This window comes from Hylobates moloch, unplaced genomic scaffold, assembly GCF_009828535.3.
Source record: "Hylobates moloch isolate HMO894 unplaced genomic scaffold, HMol_V3 SCAFFOLD_2, whole genome shotgun sequence".
In the NCBI taxonomy this organism is placed as follows: domain Eukaryota; kingdom Metazoa; phylum Chordata; class Mammalia; order Primates; family Hylobatidae; genus Hylobates; species Hylobates moloch.
The window spans coordinates 24,607,465-24,633,724 of NW_026652277.1; the positions used below are offsets into that span (position 1 = coordinate 24,607,465).

The 26,260-nt window shown below is 39.4% G+C and overlaps 1 protein-coding gene across 4 annotated transcripts in view; it reads left to right on the top strand.

The window, feature by feature from the left end:
* Positions 1-3,346: 3,346 nt before the first annotated feature.
* The window catches only part of LEF1 (lymphoid enhancer binding factor 1), a 119,815-nt gene continuing 96,901 nt past the window's right edge, over positions 3,347-26,260 (top strand). For 2 of the 4 annotated variants that reach the window (XM_032171309.2, XM_032171221.2), the window contains exons 1-3: positions 3,347-3,676; positions 6,102-6,168; positions 7,564-7,697. In XM_032171309.2, the coding sequence (XP_032027200.1) occupies positions 3,464-3,676; positions 6,102-6,168; positions 7,564-7,697 (414 nt within the window). In that variant the 5' untranslated portion in view covers positions 3,347-3,463. Of the gene's footprint in view, positions 3,677-4,310; positions 4,971-6,101; positions 6,169-7,563; positions 7,698-26,260 lie in introns of those variants that run through there. The other 2 variants (XM_032171399.2, XM_058432329.1) reach the window with 1 other exon arrangement.

Sequence of the window (26,260 nt, forward strand, 5' to 3'; positions counted from 1 at the left end):
CGCAAATAGAGCAAGGTGCTGGGTGATTTCGTTAGAAAGAATGTTTTCAATGGACGGGGTCTCAGTAAAATACCAAACGCAGCCCCCTATGCTTGGCCCTTCAAGTAAACAGTTTCCACTAGTTATTGTTCTAAAAATTCCCATCTTCTTGAGCTTCTAATCTTCAGGAAACCTGGAGCATAGGCTCCAAATGACTCGGGGAATCCAGAGTTCACATGAAGGAGAAAGTGGGATTTGAATTAGTTTCAGCACTTAAAACAGCGGGGGGATGTAAGAGTCATCATTTAATCTCTCTTTGGCTTCCAGAAACTACCCCCTGGCCATTCTGTGTTCTCCCCTCCCCCTCCTGAGGGTTTGATGAAAAGGAACCTCTACTCTGCTTTGGTGAAACTACATTTTCCAGTTGTTTTCCTATTGGTCAAATTGGTGCAGTTATGGGAGGACTTTTGACTTTGTTTTCCCATGTGTCTTTTAAGAATGGGGCTATAAATGTCTGACACAGCTACATGTTCACCTCTCTGGGACACTCACACTGGTGCCTAACTTTAAGGGAAGTGACATACCACCATCATCCAAAAACAAAAATTGGGTTTCTCTCACACACTGTAGCAGAATATACTCTTTTTCTTCTCTTGAGGCATAGCATTGTCAGCTATTAAAAATGGATTTGTTTTAATTTTCCTGGATTCCTTCACCAACCCCTTAATTTCACCCCAATCTCCCAGATAGAATTTACATGTGACTACTGGCCATGTTGTAGGGACCAACTGGATCCTTCGTAAAGTTTTAAAAATTGCTTCCTAGTAAATTCTTATTCCCAAGAAGTAGTCGTTATTAGTACGTGAAGTCTTAAGTGCTCACTTAGATACAGCATTGTTAAAATCTTTACCCATTCAATGTTCAGCAGCCTGAAATTTCACCTTTAGGAAAAAAAGAGGGATCTTTGCCAGACAATTACTATATAATGGAGCAAAATCTGATTCTGTAGTGTTTTGCTTGTTTTCGATTTAAGGGAGATGAAGATACACTTCTTTATGTTCTTTGTTTACTGTTCTGAAGTTTTACAGATGGTTACTGTATTGGATATAATAATTTTGCCTAGATTTTTAACTGAGGGGGTTTGAGAACCAAGGGACAAAATGTAATGTGTTTTCAAACTTCAGCTTCCCTTCTGCTGTAACTTTCACAAAGTATCTCCTGAAAACTCCTGTCTTTGTACAAAATTCATCAAAGAGACAGTGGAGACTGGGGAATTTTTGAGGTTGTATTCGGATTTGCATCTTCAAGGGTCCCTTTCAGTTCGCAGTCCAAGGTGCCAGGGACTACCCCGTCCTCCCTCCCTCTTCTGGCTTTGCTCTCCTGAGTCCTTTTGCCTTCTCTTCCCCCTTTTTGGATTATCTTTTCATTCTCGATGAGGTTCCCACACACTGCGGTGTGTCTCTGAAAACCCACGAGAGACCTAGCACAACTCTCCGTACATCCCGTGGTGAGAACAGAATGAAAGAGATATTGTTTAAAAAGCAATAATTAAAATCTAGTCTTCAGTTCCTTCTTCCTCGTCATATGTTTTCTCCGTAAGCCTGGAGATTTTATTTTCACTGGCTTGTTCCCTTGTCTCCAAAGAGCGTGTGTGTGATATTATATTCGGGAAAGCCACAACTCTCTTTTCCTTGTCCTTCTGTTCTCTCTTAATAGTTGAGCAATGTCTGTTATATTTTCCCCTTTTCCTTCTTTTCTCAGTCCCAGATTCCCGCCTCTCCCCACTGTCAGAGCATCTATCAATGTGGTGTCGATCACAGCGGCGGCGGCTTTCTCTTTCATCTTCCTCCCTCGGCCAGAGCCAGGGAGGGAGAGTGGGAGGCGTCAAGGAGGTAGGGGAGAGACTGGCAGAGGAAAAGGAGTGGGTGGGTGGGGGCAAAGAAAATAGATACTTAGATGATGAAGTCAAGCCACTGCGGGAATGTTTCTTGTCAGTTTCACGCGGGCAAAGCGTGCCTCTCGGTGGGTTATAAGCAGCGCCCGGTCCTTCCTTCTCTCGCCAAGTTGCCTGATCCTTCCCTCCAGGCGCGCGCGCACACACCGCACTCACACACCCCAAAACCAAGACTCGTCCTACAGGATCTGGGAAAAGAAAAAGAAAAAAAGCCCTCAATCACCACCTCCTTCTCGCCGACTCCCCCTCACCCCCCGCCTCCCCTCCAGCAGGCAGCCAAGGAGAGCTAGAGGCGGGAGGGGAGAGGGAGGAGAAGCGACGCAAGTGGGTAGCTTTTCAGCGCCGGCGAGGCGCGGGAGGAGGAGAAGCAGTGGGGAGGCGCAGCCGCTCACCTGCGGGGCAGGGCGCGGAGGAGGGACCCGGGCTGCGCGCTCTCGGGCCGAGGAACCAGGACGCGCCCGGAGCCTCGCACGCGGCCAAGCTCGGGGCGTCCCCTCCCCTCGGCTGGGCGAACCCAAGGGGCGCAGCTCTTTGCTTTGACAGAGCTGGCCGGCGGAGGCGTGCAGAGCGGCGAGCCGGCGAGCCAGGCTGAGAAACTCGAGCCAGGAACAAAGAGGGGTCGGGCTGAGTGTGTGTGTCGGCTCGAGCTCCGGGCAGAGGCATTTGGGCCCGAGGCCCCCGCTGTGACTCCCCGAGACTCCGCAGTGCCCTCCACTGCGGAGTCCCCGCGCTTGCCGGCAAAAACTTTATTCTTGGCAAACTTCTCTTTCCCTTCCCCTCCTCCTCGGCCCCCATCTTCTCCTCCTCCTCCTTCTCTAGCAGATTAAATGAGCCTCGAGAAGAAAAACCGAAGCGAAAGGGAAGAAAATAAGAAGCTCTAAAACGGACATCTCCAGCGTTGGTGGCTCTTTTTTCTTTTCCTTTTTTTCCCACCCTTCAGGAAGTGGACGTTTCGTTATCTTCTGATCCTTGCACCTTCTTTGCTGGGGCAAGCGGGGCCTTTCTGCCCGGATCCCCTCTCTTTTCTCGGAAAACAAACTACTAAGTCGGCATCCGGGGTAACTACAGTGGAGAGGGTTTCCGCGGAGACGCGCCGCCGGACCCTCTTCTGCACTTTGGCGAGTCGTGCTCCCTCCAGAACCGGCGTCCTCATCGCGCAAATCCCGGCGACGCAGGGTCGCGGGGTGGCCGCCGGGGCAGTCTCGCCTAGCGCGCGCCGCGCAGACGCCCCCGGAGGCGCCAGCTACCGCAGCCCTCGCCTCCCAGTGCCTTTCGGCCTCGGGGGCGGGCGCCGGCGTCGGTCTCCGCGAAGCGGGAAAGCGCGGCGGCCGCCGGGATTCAGGCGCCGCGGCAGCTGCTCCGGCTGCCGGCCGGCGGCCCCGCGCTCGCCCGCCCCGCTTCCGCCCGCTGTCCTGCTGCACGAACCCTTTCAACTCTCCTTTCCTCCCCCACCCTTGAGTTACCCCTCTGTCTTTCCTGCTGTTGCCGCGGGTGCTCCCACAGCGGAGCGGAGATTACAGAGCCGCCGGGATGCCCCAACTCTCCGGAGGAGGTGGAGGCGGCGGGGGGGACCCGGAACTCTGCGCCACGGACGAGATGATCCCCTTCAAGGACGAGGGCGATCCTCAGAAGGAAAAGATCTTCGCCGAGATCAGTCACCCCGAAGAGGAAGGCGATTTAGCTGACATCAAGTCTTCCTTGGTGAACGAGTCTGAAATCATCCCGGCCAGCAACGGACACGAGGTGAGCGGGCCGCTGCCCGAGTTCCGAGAGGCGTGGCGGGTCCCTGGGAAACGCAGAGAGGGAGGAAGGGAACGAAGGCTCCCGGCCGCCCGGCTGAGGGTCCCGAGTAGATCCCTCGTTTGTTTTGGGGTGTGTGCATAGCTGGGCCCCCGGTCCGCATTGCGTGTGTGTGTGTGTGTGTGTGTGTGTGTGTGTGTGTGTGTGTAGGATGGGAGGTAGAGGGGCAGGGTAACTTATTCCAACTGGATCAGTTTAGGGGGTTCGGTGGCTGAACGATTGGTTCGCGGGCAGGAACCCACAATATTTCGTCTTCAGTCTTTTTGTTGGGCTGAGGGGTGCCATGCTTTAAAGCGAGTAGGGCTGAATAACGCTACTGATAAATTCTTCCGTGGGACGGAAAACAAAGTGCACACGCTAGCTCTTGGTAGATGTCTGCAAAAGTGCGTTAAACCACCAAAGGCTTAGGTGGAGACGAGCAGAGCCACAGGCGGGAGGAAGGGGAGGCGGGCGTGGGCTGGGGCACGCGGGGCCGTCCCTACCACCGCCGAGCCGGGCCGCGGGGAGCAGGCCGGCCGATGGGGCGCGCGCCCGGGCTGCGGGGGCGGTGCGGGGTTCAGTCCCTGCGGCCCCAGCGCCTGGGCTGGCAGCTGGGAGCTGTGGGTGCGCCGAGCCGACCCACCCTAAGAGTACACCCTGGCTGTACCCCCCCTAACTCTAGTTTTCGCCAACCGCCATCACTTGGAAACAAACCCACAACTTTTATTTGGGGTTTGGGACCAGATCAGGCCTTAAATCTACGTAGAAGAAAGGCGGAGAAGCGGCGGAAGCCGGACACTAGTCCGGCAGGGTGGAAGGCGCTTTATCAGGTCTTCTGGCCAGCTGCGGGCGATAGAGCTGGTAACCTGAGTAGAGTAAATAGAGACACGTGGGTGCTGTGGTGCTGGCTAGAGAAAGCGCGCAGCAGGGCCGCGCTGGAGGGCTGTTTGAAGCCTAGTCCAGAGCTGGTCTAAGGGGCGGATGGACCCTGATACCCGACACTCCACTGGTCACCCTTGTTCCACAACTGGGAAACCCTCTGGAGGAAATCCGGTAGAAAAGTCCTGACACCCGAATGATTTAACCAACGCCTTTTCCCTCCAAAGAAACTTGGAGGATATACCTTTTTTTTTTCCTTAAATGGCATCTTTCTACCCCCAAAAAGAAAGTGTGTGGTTTTGAGGGCGGGGACATTTTGGGTTTTAAACAGCGCGTTTAAGAACACCTCAGATCTGCCTTCTCTATCCCAATGGCAGAGGTGAGTACGCATTTTGAAAGGCTGGGGGCCTGCGTTCAGAGAACAGAAGGGTGTTCTTTACCCGTTGAATCCAGTTTGAGCGGGCTGGGGGCGGGAGTAGGGTGCACCTAACCCCGCGTAAAAGATTTGTGACTATTGTTTGCTGGGAAAAGGAGGTCAAAGGGAGGACACACGTCCAGAGAACCGAATAACATCCTAAACACAGGCTTTTTGCCAAACTCTCCTATTTGTAGAGCAGCCTCTCTTTCTACCCATTTTGCTAGTCCTGCCTTAGTCCATAAATAATTTTGCCACCCACTTCATATTCTCCATACTTTTCTGGTCCGGGTGAAGGACACCGCGTTCGAATCCGAGAGCACGCCGGTGTTAAAGCGTTACACTTTGCTGGGTGTTAAGTGGGCATGAGGAGGCCTGAGGGTGAAGGAGTAATACCACTGATTTGCACGTGGTTGAGTCTGTCTGGGTGGATGATGATTACCAAAACTGATATCAACTGGGCTACCTTTTAGATGTCTATAACCTTACTCTCTAATTTTCCTCCCTTTAACCACAGAATCATTCTACTTTTATAAGCCTGCACTCAGCCAGCCATAGTAGGTTAAAGCTCGAGTGGAGCTTCTGCTGGAACTGCGCTCAGGGCAGTTGCCTTAAGACTGCATCTGAGTGGTTGGCTTGTTTATGTTTAAATGTCATTTTCAAGTGCAAAATGATATTTCAGCCTTTTTTTAATAAATCTGATTGAAGTGAACAGTGGTTGAAGAGGCTATCAAAACCATCAACCCCATTAACTCCTACTCCTGTAATATTGGGCATCCAAGGAGCCTTGATATGGTTTAATAAACAGCAGTCAGAACAGCATGTGGCTCATTCCCAAATTTAACTATATTTTTGTTGGTTTTGTTATTATTTATACGTTTTTGGTCCTGGGTGGATAATAATCACTCAAAAATACGTGTTGACAAGAAAAAGATTTTGCAGTACTAAACACTAGCGTATGTCTCTCAGAGTAATAAACAGAGTTGCCCCTAAACCTCTTCCTTTGAATTACCAGTGCACACACATTTGTATCATTATTGTCACAAACTCTAAGGTGATTTTCTTTCTTTTGGGTGTGGGGATTCATGATGTTAGGTGGCCAGACAAGCACAAACCTCTCAGGAGCCCTACCACGACAAGGCCAGAGAACACCCCGATGACGGTAAGACACCCATTCTACTTCTTCTGACTTTAGCAGATAAGGTGTGCAATTTGTATAAATAGGTGTATTTTGTTACTTTTGAGTTCAAGAAACTGGGTCTAGGTCAGACTATGCCCACTATTTTAATGGTAAAGAAAACGCAGGAAACTTATGGCTTACCTCTAATATATATTACATAATTTAAAAACTGTTTTTGAGTGAGTTAGGGACCTTTGGATTTCAGGTGGGTTCCAGATTATTTGGGAAGAGGAAATGTCTATAATGAGTTTTTCTCCTCCTCATCTTACCTTAAGTCCTAATTAGCTTAGATCTTTAGTATTTTTAATATATCATTAAGAAGAATGACAGTATATATCGATTTATTTTCCAACCAGAATAGTTTTGTGTGGATTTTCACTTGCAAAATTGCTGTTTCTTGTTCCTTATTACAGTGAAAAGGCCGGCAGTAAATGAGCAGAGCAGAATCTAACTTGTAAAAATATAAAACTTATAATTAGGAATGTGCATATCAGAAATGATACCCTTTCTCCCTATTTCTGATTCTTGCTAAAAACTTTAAAATTACATACATATGTATTTAGACTTAAGGAGAATTCTTTGTGACTTTAAAAGAATCAGGTCACCTTAGGGATTCCTTGTCAGCCTGTCTGTTCTCCATTAATTACTTAACAATTGGCCTAACTGAAATGAAGTGTTTTTACATACAATATGTCAACCAGGAGCAGGGAAGAGAATTATATATTAGGCTTCTTCCTCAGCTACAAGATAGTTACACAGATTAACAAGAAGAAATATACATATTGAACAGAATTTTTTGGCAAAAATGATCTCAGTGTAGCACATAAAATTAAGCCTGCCAGAGTTAATCCTTTATAAATTTAGATAGTTGCCTATATACTAGATAACAACTCTTTCAGTAGAATCTAGAAATTTTTCTAGAAATCTACAAGCACAGGTAGAATTTTTGAGTTTGTCTACAAGGCAAAACATAACTTCAAGTGTATAAATCTCTGTGTGTGTGTGTAGCTAGATGGCCTAATATATTTATATTACAGTTTTAGAGTTGTGTGTGTTCTGTATTTTTTAGTCCAGTTTGTTAGTATTAGAACAAATTAAGTTAGATGGATAACACTTATTTTTGTAAAAACATCAGTCAATAGTGGAAGAACTGTTTGAACCACATGTTTTTGAAACATCTGGTTTGCTGCTAAGCTATTTAAGAGAATAAATACTGTCAATCTAAAATAGAGCATAATAATCCAGTTACAGTATTTTGTAAACAAGTCTTTTATGTAAGGTCTGATTTATCTTAGAACTATTAGATTTTCAGATGAAAAATACAGTAATATAAAAACGAAGTCAGTGCATCATTGATTGCTCTTTGGATTCTCCCAGGAAAGCATCCAGATGGAGGCCTCTACAACAAGGGACCCTCCTACTCGAGTTATTCCGGGTACATAATGATGCCAAATATGAATAACGACCCATACATGTCAAATGGATCTCTTTCTCCACCCATCCCGAGAACAGTAAGTAACATGCTGATGTTGCAAATTATGTTCAGAAGTGCAAATTGATTTGTATTTTAGCAGAATGTTTATTTTTCCAAACTCATTGGTAATGCTTTCATTATATATAACTAGTCATTGCTAAATAAGAGCTGTTATGAGGAATGGCCACCTTAAAACAGTGCTACCTTTGATGTCTTGCCTTTGGAATTTTAGCTTTTGGCTTATTGATTAAAATAAATATGTAACAGATCATAAGTTATAAAATCAAGTGAAGTTACATCAACAAATCCATGATTTTATGAGTATTGTACATTCTATGCTGATGAAAGGAAAAAATTGATTTACTTTTTCAGCTAAGTAAGGACTGTATAGCTTTTAATGCCCACAAGCTTTCTAGAATCAGAACTACTTTAGCTCATTTGGAGCTGAATGTTTGTTATGTTACTTTGGCTTTTAAAACAGTGTCTTATTTTATCGTATCAGCCAATGTTTCCTTAGGATCAGTTTGGCGGGGATGAGTTATTTTTGCTTTATCGTCAATTGTTGAGAAAGCATCACTCAAAGATAACCCTAATGAAAGTTGTTCCTTTTTTTTAATCTTGTGGTTTAGTTAACTTCTAAAATTCTAAAAATGCAGTGGTATTATAACTGCATTATGCAAATGCATAACATTATAAAGAATTTCAGGTTTATTTGATGATATTTCTCTTAGGAAGTGGAAACCTCATTTAAGTGAGAAAACACCTAAATGGTAACTTGTGTAGTACGTAGATGTAAAATGTGCTGGTGATGGAGTTCTCTCGTAAAATGTGCTGGTGATGGAGTTCTCTCTTAGAATTAGCCCACCAGCGGTGGTGACGGATTTTTTTACTGACCCATCAATATATTTACCTTCTCTCCAGCCCCACTCTCCCTTTACCACCTAACCCCCAATGAAAAACACATGTGTATGGGTCTCGGGGATCAGGGTTCCAGTCTCACAGCCCTGGAGGTCAAATCTCGGATTGTAAAATGGAACCTATAGTGTTTGACTTATTTGCCCAGTGTTTCTACCAACTGAAAAAAATCAGTCATAAACATCTGGGAAGAGTAACGTTGTTAATACGTTAGTGAACAAAATCTGGGAGTGAGAAGATTCACTAGCAGAGAATAATGGCTCAAAATGAACAGTTATCAACAAGAGTATTTGTGGTTATCATTACACATAATCTTCAATTGTTGAAATGATACTTATATCAAATATGATCACTTTAAGCACTGTGATTTAGATGTTATTGTAATTATTTTCCAATAAATTTCTAAAGGATATTTGATCTCTCAGCTAGGGAATAGGCTTTTTCTAATTTTTATATAGTAGTTAAAGTGGAGATCTTGGGGTTCTAATCTTGAGGGAGATCTTGTGATGGTTGCTATAAGAAATAGGTATTTCATATTTTATTTTAAGGCTTTTCAAGTATTTAATGATAAAGATGTCTGTGTGATGAGGATGAATCTCCTACCTAAAAAGTAATTTAAAAAAGCAAAAATAGTTTAATATTTAGAGGCCCCTCAAATAAATGCTTGAGTTTTTAAAGTTGTAGGAGACTTTAAATTTTTGAACAAAACATGCAAATATATAGATACCTCTTTAATAGTTGGGCAGGTTTTCTTGTTCTTGGAGGGGCTGGAGAAGGGAAGGAGAATATGTTTTAGATAAGGAATAATTGAAGATTCCTGTTAAATCATTTTCAGAATAACAAATAATCTTTCCAAATCAAAGTAGTGTTGGTGACAATAGAAAATAGCCACCAAAACAGCCTTACGTTTTTCAGCTGTGCGTATACAGCATTTGTGGAATTTATTTCTTAAAAAGATCAGCTACTTCTCCTTTCAAAATGGTAATTTTAAAAAATCAATATAATGAAAATTTATTGGTATTTATAAACAATCCCTAAGAATATTGAAAATTAAGCTGATCTTCCTCTTTATGCCAGCATTCTGCCTTGTGTTTCCAGTCTTTTCTTCCAATCTACCAGTATACTAGTCATTTTGAAATTTTGATAGAAAATATTTTTTGATAGAAGGTATTTATTGTTAGTGTATATATTAAAATTTTGAGGTCAGTGAATCAAACAGTCATTCATTGTTTAGGAAAGATTTGTGGCCAGAATAAATGTTGGTCTGGGTAGAGTGTAGGAAAGGGGTGTGGTCAGGAAACAGTTACCTTACCCTGTTATCTGTTGCTTTGCTTTATTCTGTTACATATTAGGATGTATTTATTTTAGGCATGTTTTCTTGAGATATTCTGCAGTTTGCACAATTCCAGAAGCTTTTCAGCTGTAACCACAAGACTATGTAAATTTTTTTTTTAGGGTCCAACTGAAGTGAGTTACAATCTTTGGTTTTTAATACCTAACAGCTGTTTTTAATGTGTCTGAGATCAAAAACACTAACCGGAAGACAGCCTCTCTTCTTCACCCCTAACCACACTTCTGCCTTCTTGCTCTTTAACTCTGTCCTTAGCAGGGCTGAGTGTTTATGTCGCTAACATCCACAGTGATAGATTTTCATCTAGGGTGTCAGGAGCATGGTGACCATTTGTGTTTAGGCTTAGGATGGGAGCATCCCCTTGGCATCCTCCTACTTGAATTTGCATTACGAACAATTGCTTGTTTACTGCATCTGCTTCCCAAAAGTGTTAGGACTGGAAAAACACCTGGGGTGGGGGAGGGACCTGACCACTCCTTCCCTAAATAGTCTTCTGTTTGTATCTAACCGCAGACAATCCAGAGGATACCAGCTATGGCCAACTGGCATGCAGAGAAATGTTTCTGCTGGAATCTAATTATAAAAAATGCACATGCTTTTGCTTATTTTTTAGACAAACGCTACTGTGTGTATGCTCGCACAGATTTTACCTGTGACCAATATACAGTATTTTACCTGTTCAGGAGAACCACTTTCACCTACTCAGCCTTTTTTCTTCTCAAGGGGAATTTTAATTGGCAAATTACATCCCTCTAGAACTGGAATCCTTAGGGGTGTGAATGTGTCTATACCAGAAATCTTATGAATGGGTCTCTCACAGAATTTTAAATAAGAATTCTTAGTTCAGATAAATTGGGTCTAAGAAGAAAGCACCTGTCATGACATATTTGATGTCAGCGTGAGTTCTTAGGGCATAGTAAACCTTGGCTTGAGTTGGTCGTCTTCACCGAGAGTGAAGAGAAGATGCAGAAGGCTGTTAAATATTTTAAAGCCGGGACCCTGGAGAGTTTATTAAAAGCATACTCCCAAACCTTTCATTCTCTGAGCTTTATTTATGAAAATCCCTGTAGGCCAATGGTAAAGTATTAAAAGAAAAAAAATAGTTCTTTACATCCCTAGTTTGGCTCTGGCAGTTGTGTGCCTGAACACTGTGTGAATGGTGAGCTTGGCTAGCTTTAATGTAGTGAAAGTTCCCACTGGCCTAATGCACTGTGGTTATTCATCTTAGGTGTCAATCTTCCATTTGTCCTGCATGCAACCCAAATGTTTAACACCTTAGAAAAGAAACATTTCTCTTCAGATGCTTGGGGAGGGAAAAGCAACACAGTGCAGGAAGCTGCAGCAAACGTTGCAGCTCAGTCACATCAAACCACAATAACACCTGGTCAGTGTAGTGCTGCGAATTTCATTGTTTTTGGTTCTTTGTGATCTTTCTAAGAGTCAATTTTTAGGTGGGAAAGGAAAGATATGGGTGTTCTCATTTCAGCTATCTTTTAAAATGTTTATTTTTTTGAAGTAGAAATTGCTATGAAAATGTTCCACGAGTTCTTTTCTAATTATCTTGTATAACTTAGTCATGTTGTGACTTTTACCTTAAGGGAATCAACACTTTGGTTTCTATTAAACAGAATTATACGTATTATAACTTTGTCTTACCTACCCTCCATATTTGTACTTGCTTATAAACAGCTAAAATCTGATTTTGTCATTGTTCACATCTGGAATTAAGGAACTAAGTTGGACTTGTCTAATCAGTAAGCTTCTGAATATACCACTGTACGTGACATTGTTGGATATCTTTGAAAATAATTCCATAAATAATATTCAAAGATAGACGGAGACTAAGGCTTATATCTCATGCAAGATTTTTAAGGTAGAGTATCTTTTCACTTTATTGCAAGAAGCTAGTGAATTTGACTTAACCTATAAATAATTTTCACTTTTCTAAGTTGTGCACTTTTTGAAGATAAACACATTGAGTTTTCCCCTTCAAGTGGAGAATAAGTTTTAGAAAGTGTATTATTCTAACTCAAATGTGTATATAGATGTCAGGAGAATGTGTGGGAAAATTCCTCAGAGCCCCCAAAGTTTCCTGCTTGATCCCTCCTTCATTGCATTGCTACAATTTGGGACAGGATCATAGTCAGAATAATTGGAAGCGCTTGCCATTCCCCCATCAAATACCTTATGGCCAGTTTGCTTGTTTAAGTGTCCCAGGAAGCCATACTACATGTAACCCTTGCAGAGCTAATATTTCATTTACATGCCTGGTCCTTACTCAGATAGTTTTTTTGAAATGACCCTAGTAGTTTCTTCTTCATTGATAAAGACATGAGAACAACCCAAAAGATAGTCTAAAAAAAAAAAGACCACACATTAAAATAAAGACCATTGAGCCAACCTGCAAAAATCTTGCTTTTGAAGTATTTTTTCCACTCCCATACAGGTCTTAGATTTGCTCTCATCAACCTTATTATTTTGATCGAGTCTTTCCTGTGGTCCGAGACCCTTATGTGATTTAACAGAGCATTTGTGAATGGGACTCTCGAGTTGAATTTGTAGACTCACAAGTACTTGCTATAATATCAATTTTGTAGCGGATGAGTTTTTTTTTTTTTTTTCTTTTTTTTTAAGTGTTGTTCTTTAGGCAGAACCATTTTGGGTTTACGTGATTGAATTTTTTTTGAGCAATCAAATCACTTCATTTTTGACTCCTTTTGTTCCTCATTTATGTATCATAGACATGATTGGAATTTTATAAAGCTGATTTCCTTTTGATTTTGGTAAAAGACTTGGAATTTAAAGAGAAAACATGCCAGCACTGTCTGTGGCAAGCAGAAAAACATACATGTTTTATTCCCAGGTGAAAGTAGAGCTCAGCATTATGTAGGTGCTGCTGTCTTGGGACTAAAGGTTGCACGCGCGCTCTCTTTTTTTTAAGGGAATGTCCATTTAAAACTTGTCCTCTTTAAAGCTGTTGCTTAAGTGATTGTGCTGAGCTGAGCCAATCTGTAGGAAGCTAATACTGTAGTAATCAAGACACTTAGTACTCCTCCGTGCTATCCTCACATGTCCTTACTTATTTAGAAAAGGCAGCCATTGGATTTTATTCAGATAATTAAAAAATTATACTTTAGGTTCATGATTACTTTTTAAATATTATGATCTTGAAGTACCTGCCTACCTGTAGACTCTGCTATAAACTCTTTTAGGGATATAAATGATCCAGTCTCTCAGATAGAGAAGATGAAAGCCTTAAAATATCCTAGAGAACAACAACAAAGGCTGGGGGTGGAGGTGGGGGGAGTTGGGAGTTAATCTGTACCAAAGTGAAGAGTGGGGAGTTGAGCAGAGGACTGGATAGGGAGCAGGAGGCATATGCTAACTCAGAAATTCTGATAATCTAGCTGGGACTATTTGCAGACTGTTAGCAGAGGCTGTGTAGAGGATTATAAAGTCTCTGTAAAAGAGTGCATTTGTATGTAATACCACTCTAGCTAAATCTATAAACCTGCTGCAATTATCCACTTGTTATCTGTAGATTTACTTACAAAGCTCACTGAGCGATGGTACTCACATGCCTTCAATCTTATAGGGAAAATTGCAAGGGCAGTGCAGAGCAAGCAAGAGTTTTGTTGCCAACCCCATTTTTCCATTTGTAGGAGAAATAGGACTAGCAGAGAAGGTTGCGTCACAGAGTGTCTAGAAATACGGTTTATTTTTGCAGCTAACTAGTGACAAGTAGAATCTTTAAAAAGCTGGATTTGTTGACAGTTTTGTCTGCCTATGCTCACACATAATCCTATGTGGAACTTGATGACAGTTTTGCAGACGAAATTTTGATCTTCATCATAGTAATTTATTGTCATTGTTATGTTCACCTGTAAAAAGTTGCCTATTGCTCGAGGCAGGTGGATCACCTTAGGTCAGGAGTTTGAGACCAGCCTGACCAACATGGTGAAACCCCATCTCTACTAAAAAATACAAAAATTAGCTGGGTTGTATATATAATATATATTTATGTTATATATAATATATCTTTATGTTATATATGTTATATATAATATATATTTATATTATATATTTATATATATTTGTATTTATATATAATATATATTATTATTATGAGCTCTACTTTCACCTGGGAATAAAACATATATGTTTTTCTGCCTGCCACAGACAGTGCTGGCATGTTTTCTCTTTAAATTCCAAGTCTTTTACCAAAATGAAAAGGAAATCAACTTTATAAAATTCCAATCATGTCTATGATACATAACTGAGGAACAAAAGGAGTCAAAAATGAAATGATTTGATTGCTCAAAAAATATATATATTATATATATTATATGTATTAATATATACTATATAATATATAGTATATAATATTTAATATATAAATATACAATATACAATATATAATATATAAATATATTATATATTATATGTATATAATATATAACATATAAATATATAATATAATATATAATATATTATATTATATATTATATATATAGATAGAATGAAGAAGTAGATATAAGTTAGGCTCTCTAAAAAAGGAGAGTGGTTCTAGGGTAGCTTTAATTTTCTTTTATTATTATTGTCAGCTTCTGAATGAAACAGTAACCAAAGCAAAATTTTAAAATTTGACCTACTAAGATGTATTTCTTTTATTTGTATAAGTTTATGGAGTACAAGTGTAATTTTGTTACATACATAGATTGCATAGTGGTGAAGTCAGGGCTTTTATAGTATCCATTATCCAAATAACATACATTGTATCCATTAAGAAATTTCTCATCATCACCCCCCTCCTACCCCGTCACCCTTCTGAGTCTCTACTGTCTGTCGTTTGACACTGTATGTCCACATTATTTAGCTCACACTTATAAACAATAACGTGATATTTGCCTTTTTACTAAGATATTTTTATGTCTTTTTTTAATCCTGGAAAACCTTACAATAAAAATTATAAAAAATGTTGATGATAGTTAATCATCTAGTAATCAGTTACCATCATAAAGTAACTGGGGGACCATCAGCAGTGCTCCAGTTTAAACTCAGGGACTGCTGATGAATTATGTTAGTTAGAGTCAGTCTAGCATAGAGTAGAAACCTCAGTAAATTTGCTGAGTTAATAAAGAATGTAGAAGAAATATTGCATGTGTGTTTTCTGGATATTTCCAAATGATCTGTCTTTATGAAACCAAATGCTATGTGAAAAGTAAACCTTAAAGTGTTTACTAAGTAATCCTTAGTATTTGATTATTTTACTTTTTCTTTTATTTTTTGCATCGGTGAATAAAATAGCATTAGACCAGTGTTTTTAATGGGGCAGTCAAAACTACTCCTTATAGAATATTGAGTTTCCAGGTAACTCCTGAAAACAGTCAGCCGGGGGAGTGCACTACTGGAATAAAGAATGGACTAGACCCTCATGAGGATTTATCTTAGGAAGTACTTATCTGTTAGTTAGATCCTAGAAACCTAATTGAAGAAATGGAGATGATAAAAATGCTTTTTTCAGAAGGATTCTTGAGATGCAAACACAATACTAGTAAAAAGAAAATCATCTTCAAGTATGTTTCAGAATCATGTGGTTAATGCTTTTCAATTCATTTTTATTCTCTTGGCAATAGAAGGAACTTTTTTTTCAGTAACACGAGGTATTTTCAGCCATTAAAAAGTTCTGTCCTTTTCAAATACACATGGCAGCCTCAGTGCTGACTTTTTTAGGCCATTGTGTGTTGTAAATTGATTCTATCCTTTTGCAATGTGGTGAACAAAATTTTTGAGCCTTAATTAGGGAGAGATAGGTAGACAGTGCCCTATGAAGGCTAAACATAGAGAAGGGAAGGACTAGGCTAGATGTTAAAAGACCTGAGATCTAATGTCAGGTCTCCATCATCATCTTCTGAAAACTTTGGGAAGGTTAAATGGCATATTAATATTGGGCTTGTCTACCTGATCTGGTTGACAAGAAGTTCAGATGGCACAAAGCCTACAAAAGCGCTGTTTTCCAGCTGTGGCCGCAGAGCAGGAGTCTAAGATGGTGTAAGTCAGTGCCTTGGGCCCCACCTGGTGGGATTTCTGCAGCCATAAGAAGTGCTTGACTCTACCCGGGAAACTCCAGAGAAAGGGAAGAAACTTTGAGTTCGTATTGTGCCATCATGCTGACTCAGAATTTGGATACTGGGTGAAGGCCTTACACAAATCTTTACAAAATGTTTGCATAAATAAAAATTCAGGGGAATGTCATCGTATTTTTACAGATCTGATTTTCCTCTCTTGGGCTTGCTTCCCTCGTGATTGTTAGGAGAGCAGCAGATTTTCTTCTTTAGCACCGTAATCCACCGTGAAAGGGAATGAGACCTATGAGGGAACAGATTTCTAAATTTCAGGTTTGTTAGCTGAAAGTCTCATATCCTTCTAATATTTTATATGAAATTGCCAGATAACTCTTAACTAGTTGAATGGAGTTGAATTGAGGTAAGAATATGTTTTTGGTTAGGAGATTTTTTTTTCCCCTTAATCCTATAGGAGCTGGGTTTTTTCTCTCCACTGCAAAAATTATAGAGAAAGGATATCCAGGAGCCATGTGAAGGACAACGGGCAAGTTATTTTTGTTGCCCTTCGAATTTCCTTCTGGCTTAAATTTTTCTAGCTTTCTTGTCACCGAAAAGGATCAGGTCCAAAGGGATGTGTTGGCGGGACAGCAAGGAGAAATCAATGTTTTTCTAGCCTCCTGGGAAATTCCAGCTTCTTTCCTTTCAGGACTTTTCTTTTTCTTTCAATAAAATCCCATGAATGTTAAATATTTATATATTGGATGCAGCTTTCTTTGTACAGGATCCCTCAATTTTGAACACTATGAATGGTACCTTAAAATAATTATGGTCATATCATCTTGGTATACTAGTTAAAATGACCTGGATCAAGGGGAAAAGCTGCTGAAATCTTATCTCAAATATATTAGACTTTGTTTTGGCATCTTAAAGTCTGTAACAAAACCAAAAGTATGAGGTAAATAATATTTACTGTTTATTACAGTTGGGCTGACCAGTCAGCTATCTGGCAGTGTTTGGAAAATAATCATTGCTTGAATTATTTTTTTTCTTATTTGTATTCATACATTAGAATTTTAAGTTAAAACTCAAGTTTTTTTCTGTTTTTGTTTTTGTTTGAAAGAGAAGGAAAAGCAACTGATTTTTTTTTTTTTTTCACTACTACCTTGTGCTACATACTATGCGAGGCACCTTACAGGGTTGTCATATTTAATTTAATCCTAATGTGAAAACTGGGGTGAGTGTTATACTCCCGGTGTTAAAGACAAGGAATCCATCCTCAGGGACAGCAGTAATCTGCCCCAATTTAATATGCTTCCTTAAGGTCTAAAGACTTGTTTGTTTTCATTAAAAATAGCCATATTTACCTTTAAGAATACAAAGTACTTATTAAATTCACCATAATATTGATTAAAATTGAAAGCAGAAGAGCAATTATTACAATTTTCTTGAAAATTTCAAAAATGCTTAACCATTTTTATTAAAATAAAAAAGAAATTTAAAAAGCAATACATGTTCACTGGAAAAATTAGAAAATTCAAATAAGGAAAAATAATACCAAATATTAAATTTCCAGCATCACATTGTTAAAGACGATCACTTTTTCTATGTGGCCTTTTAGACTTCTTTCTATGCACACATATAAATGTAGGTAAACAAACACAAATACTTGTTACATATTCATGGCAATAGGAACATAGTATATCATTTTGCAACTTGCTTTTTCGCCACCAACATATTACGTATATCTTTTTCTATTAATAAATACTCTTCTGTAACATCATTTTTAATAGATTGCCTAATTAACCAGTATTTTATTGGTAGACATTTAGATTATATCACCTTTTTCCCCACCTTATGCAGTACTGTGATGAAATGCATATATTCTAACTAAAACTTTGCACAAATTCTGAATTGTTTCTTTGGAACAAATTGCCAGAATTGCAGTCAAAGGCAATGCACCTTTTTAGGTAGGTGTTACCTGCACTGCAATTTAATCGTAAAAACATGTTTTTTAAGTTAGTATTTAAAAATATGTGCTTGTTTACATTCAACTTTGGTTGTGGTTAGTGTTTTGAGGCTGATGATTTTCATGCCTCTTCAAGTCAAGAATTAGTCCAGCAGAGTCAGACAGAGGGAAAGTATAACATCAGCTTTATTATTAATAAGGCCAGACAGTATCAGGAAGTATAATACCAACTGTATTATCAATAAGGCTACATTGGAGAACATGACTTGAACTGTGATACAAACCGTGGACTTCCTTTGATTTTCCTAAATTGAACACAACACCAAGCCACATGCCTCTTCTGCAGAGGCAGGGTGCTCACATCCTGTAGAACTGGAGACGAGACCAAACCCATGTTTGGGCAAGCTGGCCCGACAGAGAGGACAAAGGGTCAGTCTGTCCTTGCTGAGTTCCTGCTTCTAGGTTGCCAAAGAGATGAGTGTCCTTCCTTGTAGAGAGTGCATGAGGTGCTGGGGAGGGAAAAAGGCTACAGCCACTGCTGAGAGGGCAGCAGTTCCTACTTTAGTGACCGAGCTAGGGAGGAAGGGAAAAGGGTGAGGTGATTGTCTCTTTAGTCATGACTTGCAGTCAGTGAGAGTAGGGTCCAACCAAGATAATGGTAAAATAAATGAGTAAATAAATGAGAGCAACAGCAAAGCACTGCTGTTGGAGTCCATATACCTAGATGCCACCACTCTGCTACTGACTAGATGTATGTTCACACTCTTGACCCTTGGTCTCCTCATCTGGCATTGGTGGTGGTATGGCTGGAAGGTGGCCAGTGGCCTCTGAATTACAGGTGTTTCTGTTAGAAAGGCAGATTATTGGCCCCCTCTGCAAATGTCCTGAATCACACACTACAGGCAGGTCATGTAGATGCACTTTTAACAAACTCTCCATTGAGTCTTCCATAAAATAAGTTTTAGAAAAACATTGGCACAGTAGATGCTCAGTAATTTAACTGAGGTTCAGATAACATAAATGACTTTCCAGAGGTCTCACACCCAGAAAGCAGTGGAGCTGGGACTCCAAGTGTGGCCCTTTGGCCCCAGGCTTACTTTCTCTTCACTCAACCATATTGGGCCCTAATTGAGACCACTAGCACTGTTCACCTCTAGTCAGATCTCATGAGGTTTTCTCCCCAAGTGCCTTTCCGCACTGGCTATGGGATTAAACCACATTCAGGAGCATTATTTTTGAAAGCTTTCCACACCCTGGAACCATCTCCCTTTCAAGTCTTACCTCCTCACCACTCTACCTTGCAGCTTATGATTCAGTTACACTCCCAGACCTGCATCCTAAACCCTTTTCCAAAACCTTGTCTTTGGATTCTTGTAGCTTGCTCTCGCTGAAATGCCCTGTTCTCTATTCCCTGCCAGCAGGGTCTTGTCCATCCTTAAAGGTCTGAGGTAAGTGCTACCTCCTCAGTGAAGTTCCTCCGGATTCCACCATCAGTCAAGACTGACTACTCTCTCTTTCAGGTCCTCATAAGTCCTCCCTCAGAGCTCTGTAGCTATGTTTTCCAATAGGTTTTTGTCTTTGTGTTTGTATTTCTCATTGATTGTTAGTTTCTTTAGGATAGGGAGCTTGTCTTATTCATCTTTGTTGCCCAGAACCTGTTATATTACTTGCCACAGAGCAGGTTACTCACCAGATGTTTGTGGAATAAACAGAACAGAAATTTTAAAGCTTCAAGAATATAAGGCAACAACACCAGATATCAATCCATATTTAAATGGAATCTCTTAAAAATATATAAATTTGTATGGAATTGCAAAGCCAAAATGGAGCTTAGAAATTATTTGAGCATTTCATATAGAATCCATGGACTAGACGTTAGTTATTAGTTTTGAGTACTTAGTACATGCCAGGAACTGTTCTAAACCCCTTCTATGCGTTAGCCCATTTAATCCTCATAGTAACTCAGTGCTATCTCTAATATCCCTGTGTTACAGTTGAGGGAACTGAAGTATAGAGAAGGTTGAGAAATGGCATGCAGGGCATAGAGAAGGGTAAGGACGACTGTAAACAGGTCAAGAAGTGAGTGGAAGGTCAGATAGTTTACCCTGATTGCACAACTGGTAAGTAGTGGTACCAGATCGAGGCTCAAGTCTTCACTTTCACAGCAGAGTACTTTCTGCAATTTCAGCTTATTACTATTTCTGCCACTAGCATGCAGAAGATGCTAGATGACTATTGAATCAGTGAGTTTCTCATAGGTAAGATGGAAATGATTCTTAGTAGGGTTTTGTGAGAATACAATTGGAAATCGTACATTTCTTTATTTTGGGTAGTAATAGCTATTATGGTGCTAGTGGAGAACACAAGAGTTCAAAGGTGACCAGTTAGATGTGGAGGAGGGAAAGAGTTGTGTAAAAGATGATGTGTGTTCCTAGCCTGATGGTGAGAGGACAGTATTAATGGAAATAATTAATTTGGAAAGAGAAGCCAGTTTGAAGACAGGCATTCATAAGTTTAGCTTAGGAATCATTGTTTTCAGTTTTATGCTAAGAAAACAAAATTAACCAAGATCTGGAACCAAACCATTTTACATTATGGGCATCTTTTTGGTCCGTACTTTATTTGATGTAAGTCAATGATGCCTCACAAAATCACTTCACTTATCTATGAAGCTTCCTGGACCTTGACCAGAAACCTCCAGGTGATTATGAGAAGTATTTTGTCCAAGGGTGAAGAGAGTACTGGTATTAATAATATAGTAGCATGTAATATTTAATGATGTACTTACATGCATTTTTCTTATTAAATCTTTGCTATAACACTATGAAGTGAATGCTACTAATATGCCTATGTTTCCAGTGAAGAAACTGAGGCACAGAGAAGTTACTTGAATGTCCATAGTCCCAACCAGAGTTTAATAAGTGGTAGAGAATTTGGATTCAAAGTCAGATATTTTCAGGAGCTTGGGCCCAATTCATAAATCAGTTCATCTCTCAGAAGTGTTGAGAGTAATCCTTAGTCAATAAACTACTTTGAGGATTAAAGGTATCTGTTATACTTTTATTAAATAATGTAAATGGCTTAAATAAAAGGTTCTAAGAATACTTGGAAATTGTCTTCTGGTTCATTCAACACATAACCATGTGACTGCTCAATGTATTCTTGAAAATTCCCAGGAAATATTGCTTCCTGGGGTATATCGGACATAGTTTGATAAGTGTCTGATTTTTATGGGAATCTCTATTGCTCACTTCTAGAGGCCCAGTGTCCCTGAGTCTTAAGGACTAAATAGATTAATCAAATAGCTGTATGACCAAAGGTTTCATGTTTCTTAGAATCTTTTTGGCAAATGATGTTGCCTCCTTCTTACATAAGAACTGAGCATTTACAGGCAAAAATCTGCCAAAGAGCATTCTTTGCACAAGAAGCAATTAAAATGTGGTATGTGCTTCATTTTTAGGAGCAGTTAGTGGTGATTTTTGTGGTATCATGATGTTAGTTAAATAAGAGAAATTAGTTTAGAATTAACTGTAATTGTGATCATTCCTGAGAAGTTGCAACAGTGAGTTTCCTTTAAAAAGCGAAGAAACTTTTCTTACTAAGGAGACATTAAGAACAATCTTTTCTTCTTTTTCTCAAAAGGAAATATCTTTTTTTGTTGTTGTTTAATATCTAAAAATGGGGGAAAACCCATGAAAGAACAGAAAAAATAAATAAAAAGTACCTATATTTCTGTCATTCTGATATAATGGTTTCATTTTGATGAATTGTTTCATTTCAGAAATTCTTTCTGTATCTATACCTATAATACAAACATTTTTATAAATGAGCTTATAAGATTATTATTCTATTGTAATCTTTTGTCATTAAAAATGTATTACGCGTGCTCATCTTTTTATGTGAATGTAGGTCTGTGTCATCAGTTGTAATGGCTGGATAGTATCCAGTTTTTTATATATATATATATATATACATGTGTACATATATATATACACATGCATATATATATATATATACACACACACAAATATATACACACTTTATTGGATTTATCCTCAGTTATGGATGTTAAAGTTTTTTTGTTGTTATTTTAAATACTACTACAATGAAACCATGTTAAAAATATATTTATAATATATTTGTTTATGTTACTTGCTGGTTCATAGCTTTCTTGATTTAAGAGAACTTTTTTTTACATAGTAAGCATGTAAACAGTTTTGACAAACTATTCATGAAATAGTGATTCAAAACTGTTTTACACCAACATCGTGTATCTGTTTCTTTACTCCTGCACAATTAAGATCTGCTTGCAAGTTAATATGTAAAGAACTCGCTACTTAATATAAGAAAATTCATAGTAACTCAGTGTTATCTTTGATATCCCTGCAGCATTAATTTGGTTCATTATTTATATTTAATTTCAGGAGTGAAGATGCTAATACAGCTCTTTTGACCCTCATAGGATGGTGCAATAACCAGAAAGCACATCTTATTCCAGTTCACTAATCAGAAGATATATGTTGTTATAGGAGTTTCTGAACTAATCCTGAAGTTTAAGGATAAACAGGTTTCCTGGTAGAATGAAGATAAATACTAAAGAATGTTTTCAGGAATGATTTATCATTCATTCCGTAAATATTCATTGAAGATACTTATTTTGACAGTCAGTGTGCTGAGCCCCATTGTGGATACATGATGATAAAAGCAGAGTCACCACCCTTAAGAAGCTTACAGATTAGTGAGGGAGAGACACTTGTGCAAACATCCACAGCTGAGCAGAGTGAGGCAAGCATGACATCACTACTACAACCCAGGGATACAGGTGTGGACAGAGCCTAGCCTGCTCACCCTGGAGTGTTGCAGCCTAGTAGAGCAGTTCCAGAGGACTGTCTTTATATGTACTATTCATTCTTTACCTGCTTTCAGTTCCATGTGGCCCCTTTGAAACGTGGGGAATATTTGGTTTGCTTGTTTAAAAAGGGTTGTGTAGACAGCTCTGGGCTGGGCCAGGAAAGTTGCTTGATAATTTTTTTTTTTTTTATTAAAAGAGCATTCATGTTAAGTAACCTAAGACTATTTAAGAATAGAACTCAGAAACTCGGAACTATTTATAGAGCATTTGAAATGAACAAGTTTATAAACATTGCTGCCAAGTTAACTGATGGTTGGTAAGAGTGGAGGCCAGGACTTAGACCCTCTTCTGTTTTATGCTGTTGGTACTGTGTCACTGTTTCTTTAGTACCTTGTGTGAGGCACTTGCTTTTTGTACTATTTAACCACATTTTAAATCGTTGTTGTTAAATTTGACTACAATTTGAATTTGGCAAACAGAATATTATGAAGGTAGATAAATTTTCATTTATTTACATATGTCATGTAGTGGCTGAGAACACATGCTCTGTCTGCATCTTAAGTGCGTGAGCCCAAATCCAGGATTAGCCACTTAACTACAGGTGGGAAAATTGCTTTACCTTTTTGTTTCTGTTTCTTTACTCACAAGTACTTTGAAAAAATTTCTGGCATCCTAAAGGTAAGTTGGAAAGAGTAGGAAATGACTATTTCGAAAATATTATTTAGTTACCACATATAGGAAATACTTGGTCAGAATTCATTGCAGGGAATCACTATACTGCTAGGAATAAGGTGTCAACATAGGACCATGAATTGCAGGCCTGAGGACATTAGATCCCATTTAGTGAATAATGTGAAGCCAACAAAAAGTCACATAATACAGGATTATATGTACTAGATTTTATGAGGGCTTCTTATGTATCTACAGAGGAAAATGGAGATTAAATTTTTCAAAAAGAAATATTTCCTCCTAAGATGGCTGGGTATAAGGAAAAAACAGGCCTCTGTGTAGTATTGAGAGAAATGTGACATTTAAGCTACAAATGAAAAAACGGTTCATAATTCAGGGATATCTGAGATGTTTGTTTTTTTCTTATTTGTTATTTTAATCTTGAGTTAATTCAATAATGTCTATGCAAATTTGAAAACATTGGCTACCTGAGAAAAACCTTTTAAAGACTTCTTTTGTTAGACTTCTATGGTTGCTAATCTCGTGGTGGAGGAAAAAATACTGACATGGAGTTAGGCAAGTCATTCACTAGCCATGTATCCCTGAACAGACTAGTCCCTAACTTCTTCAAGCCTGTTTCCTTCTCTCCCTCCCTCCCGGGCCTCTCTCTGTAACCCAGGCTGGAGTGCAATGGTGTAATCATAGCTCACTGCAGCCTCAACCTCCTAGGCTCAAGTGCTCCTCCTGCACTTCCCAAAGATTCAGGTGTGAGCCACTGCACCCCACTGAGCCTCAGTTTTCTTATCTGAAGTTCTAATGAAGGACTGTTGTATAGACTAAGGGAAACACAGTCATGTCAGTGTGCTTCCCTTGCTTTTAAAAGCTCCTGGACTTCTTATGGTACCAGACTTTAGAGCTCACTCAAAGAGAACACACTTGCATTTCTCTTGAGTTGTTTTATCAGTACAGGTTGAGTAACCCTAATCCAAAATCTGAAGTGCTTCAAAATCTGAAACTCTTTGAACACTAACATGAAGATCAAAAAACAAAAAACAAAAAACTTGTCGGAGCATTTAGGATATTGATTTTCCCATCAGAGATACTGAACCAATAGGTATATAATGCAGATATTCCAAAATCTGAAATGAAATCTGAAATGCCTCTGGACCTAAGAATTTTGGATAAAGGATACTCAACCTGTACCGAAAGCATCAGAGTTTACCTCAGTGCTTTGAGAAAGGAGGCTTTTTCTGCTCTAGAGGGGAAGCAAGGTCTGATGCTATGAGAAAGGTAGAAGATTGACTCAATACTTCTTTTTTGCCTGGTTCTGGGAGGGCATCTTATACGCTAGTAACTTATTAGGGGCACCACAAGTGCATACCTGTTATACCAAATCAGATCTGGACATCTAACGTGAATAATTCCACCGGTATATAATGCTTACCATTAAAGGTCTGCCTTTGGAACGCCAACCCATACCTACTTTCTGCTCATCCTCTGCTCACTCTCATAGAATCCTGGAATTCCTTGACCCTAGTCATCACCCAGATACGCCTTTTCATGAGCAAACATTTGGTGTTTTAAAGTCACAAGGTCGCTACGTGGACAAAGACTAAGCAACATAGTTTTTTTACTCGTGGAGAACATGTCCAGGAGAGCTTTTCCTCTGGCTTTTGTTTAATTGGGATGGGAGGAATTCATTCACTTATTCATTCAGCAAGTGTTTTTTCAGTGGTCACTTATTTTTAAAATAGTTTCATTTTTATTGAGATATAATTCACATAGCATACATTTTACCTATTTTGAGTGTACAGTGTAGTGGTTTTTAGTATATTCACATAGTGCAGCCATCATTACAGTCAGTTTTGGGACATTTTCATCACCTCGGAAAGTAACCCTATAGCCTTTAGCTATTATCCCCTTATCTCTCCTTCCCTCAGTGCTTGCCCCAGGCCTAAGCAACTACTAACCTATTTTGTCTCAACGTATTTCCCTATTTGGGACATTTCATAAGAATAGAATCATAGGCACATACAGTATGTAGTCCTTTGTGACTGGCTTCTTTCACTGAGCGTAATGTATTCAGGGTTCATTCATGTCACAGTGAGTATCACAGCTTCATGTCTTTTCCACTCTGGCTTCCATGGCTCCATCTTGCTTCCTGAAGGTTAGATCAGTACAGTGAGGAAAGGAGTTGATTTAATCTGTGTTGAGAGGAAGAAAAGTGAAATCAATTGATATTTCAGATAACTAAAGCCGTAGTGAGAATTATTTTATTGCAAGCCCTCATCAATTAAAAATTTTGGCCACTGTATAATTATTTATGAATTATATACCTGAACTATATAATTATCTGATTATTTCAAATAAAATTGATAATTTCTCATTAGTTTGGTCAGCTTCTCGACAAGTCTTGTCCAGTGTCATTATAGATTTTAGCTTTAACGCAAGCTCTTAAAGGGTTGATATTAGAGGTAGAACTGTTGGCTTTGCCATTTTCTTGATGTTTTTTGTGCTTACATTATTACTGTTATCTTCAGTCCACTTGGCATTCTTGACCATCTGGCATACAGAGCAAACAGGGGCCCCAGTGGCAATTTGCATGTTAAATATTTTTGGTAAAACTTAAAATTTTTCATATAAAAATATGTATTGACATTGTGGTATTTTCTTCCTGCTGCACCCCAGTGGGTAATGCTATGTACTCTTTGTATGATGTGGGATAACCAACTATTCTAGATTGATGGCTGGGGAAAGTAAACGGGAACTCTATTCCTATTTG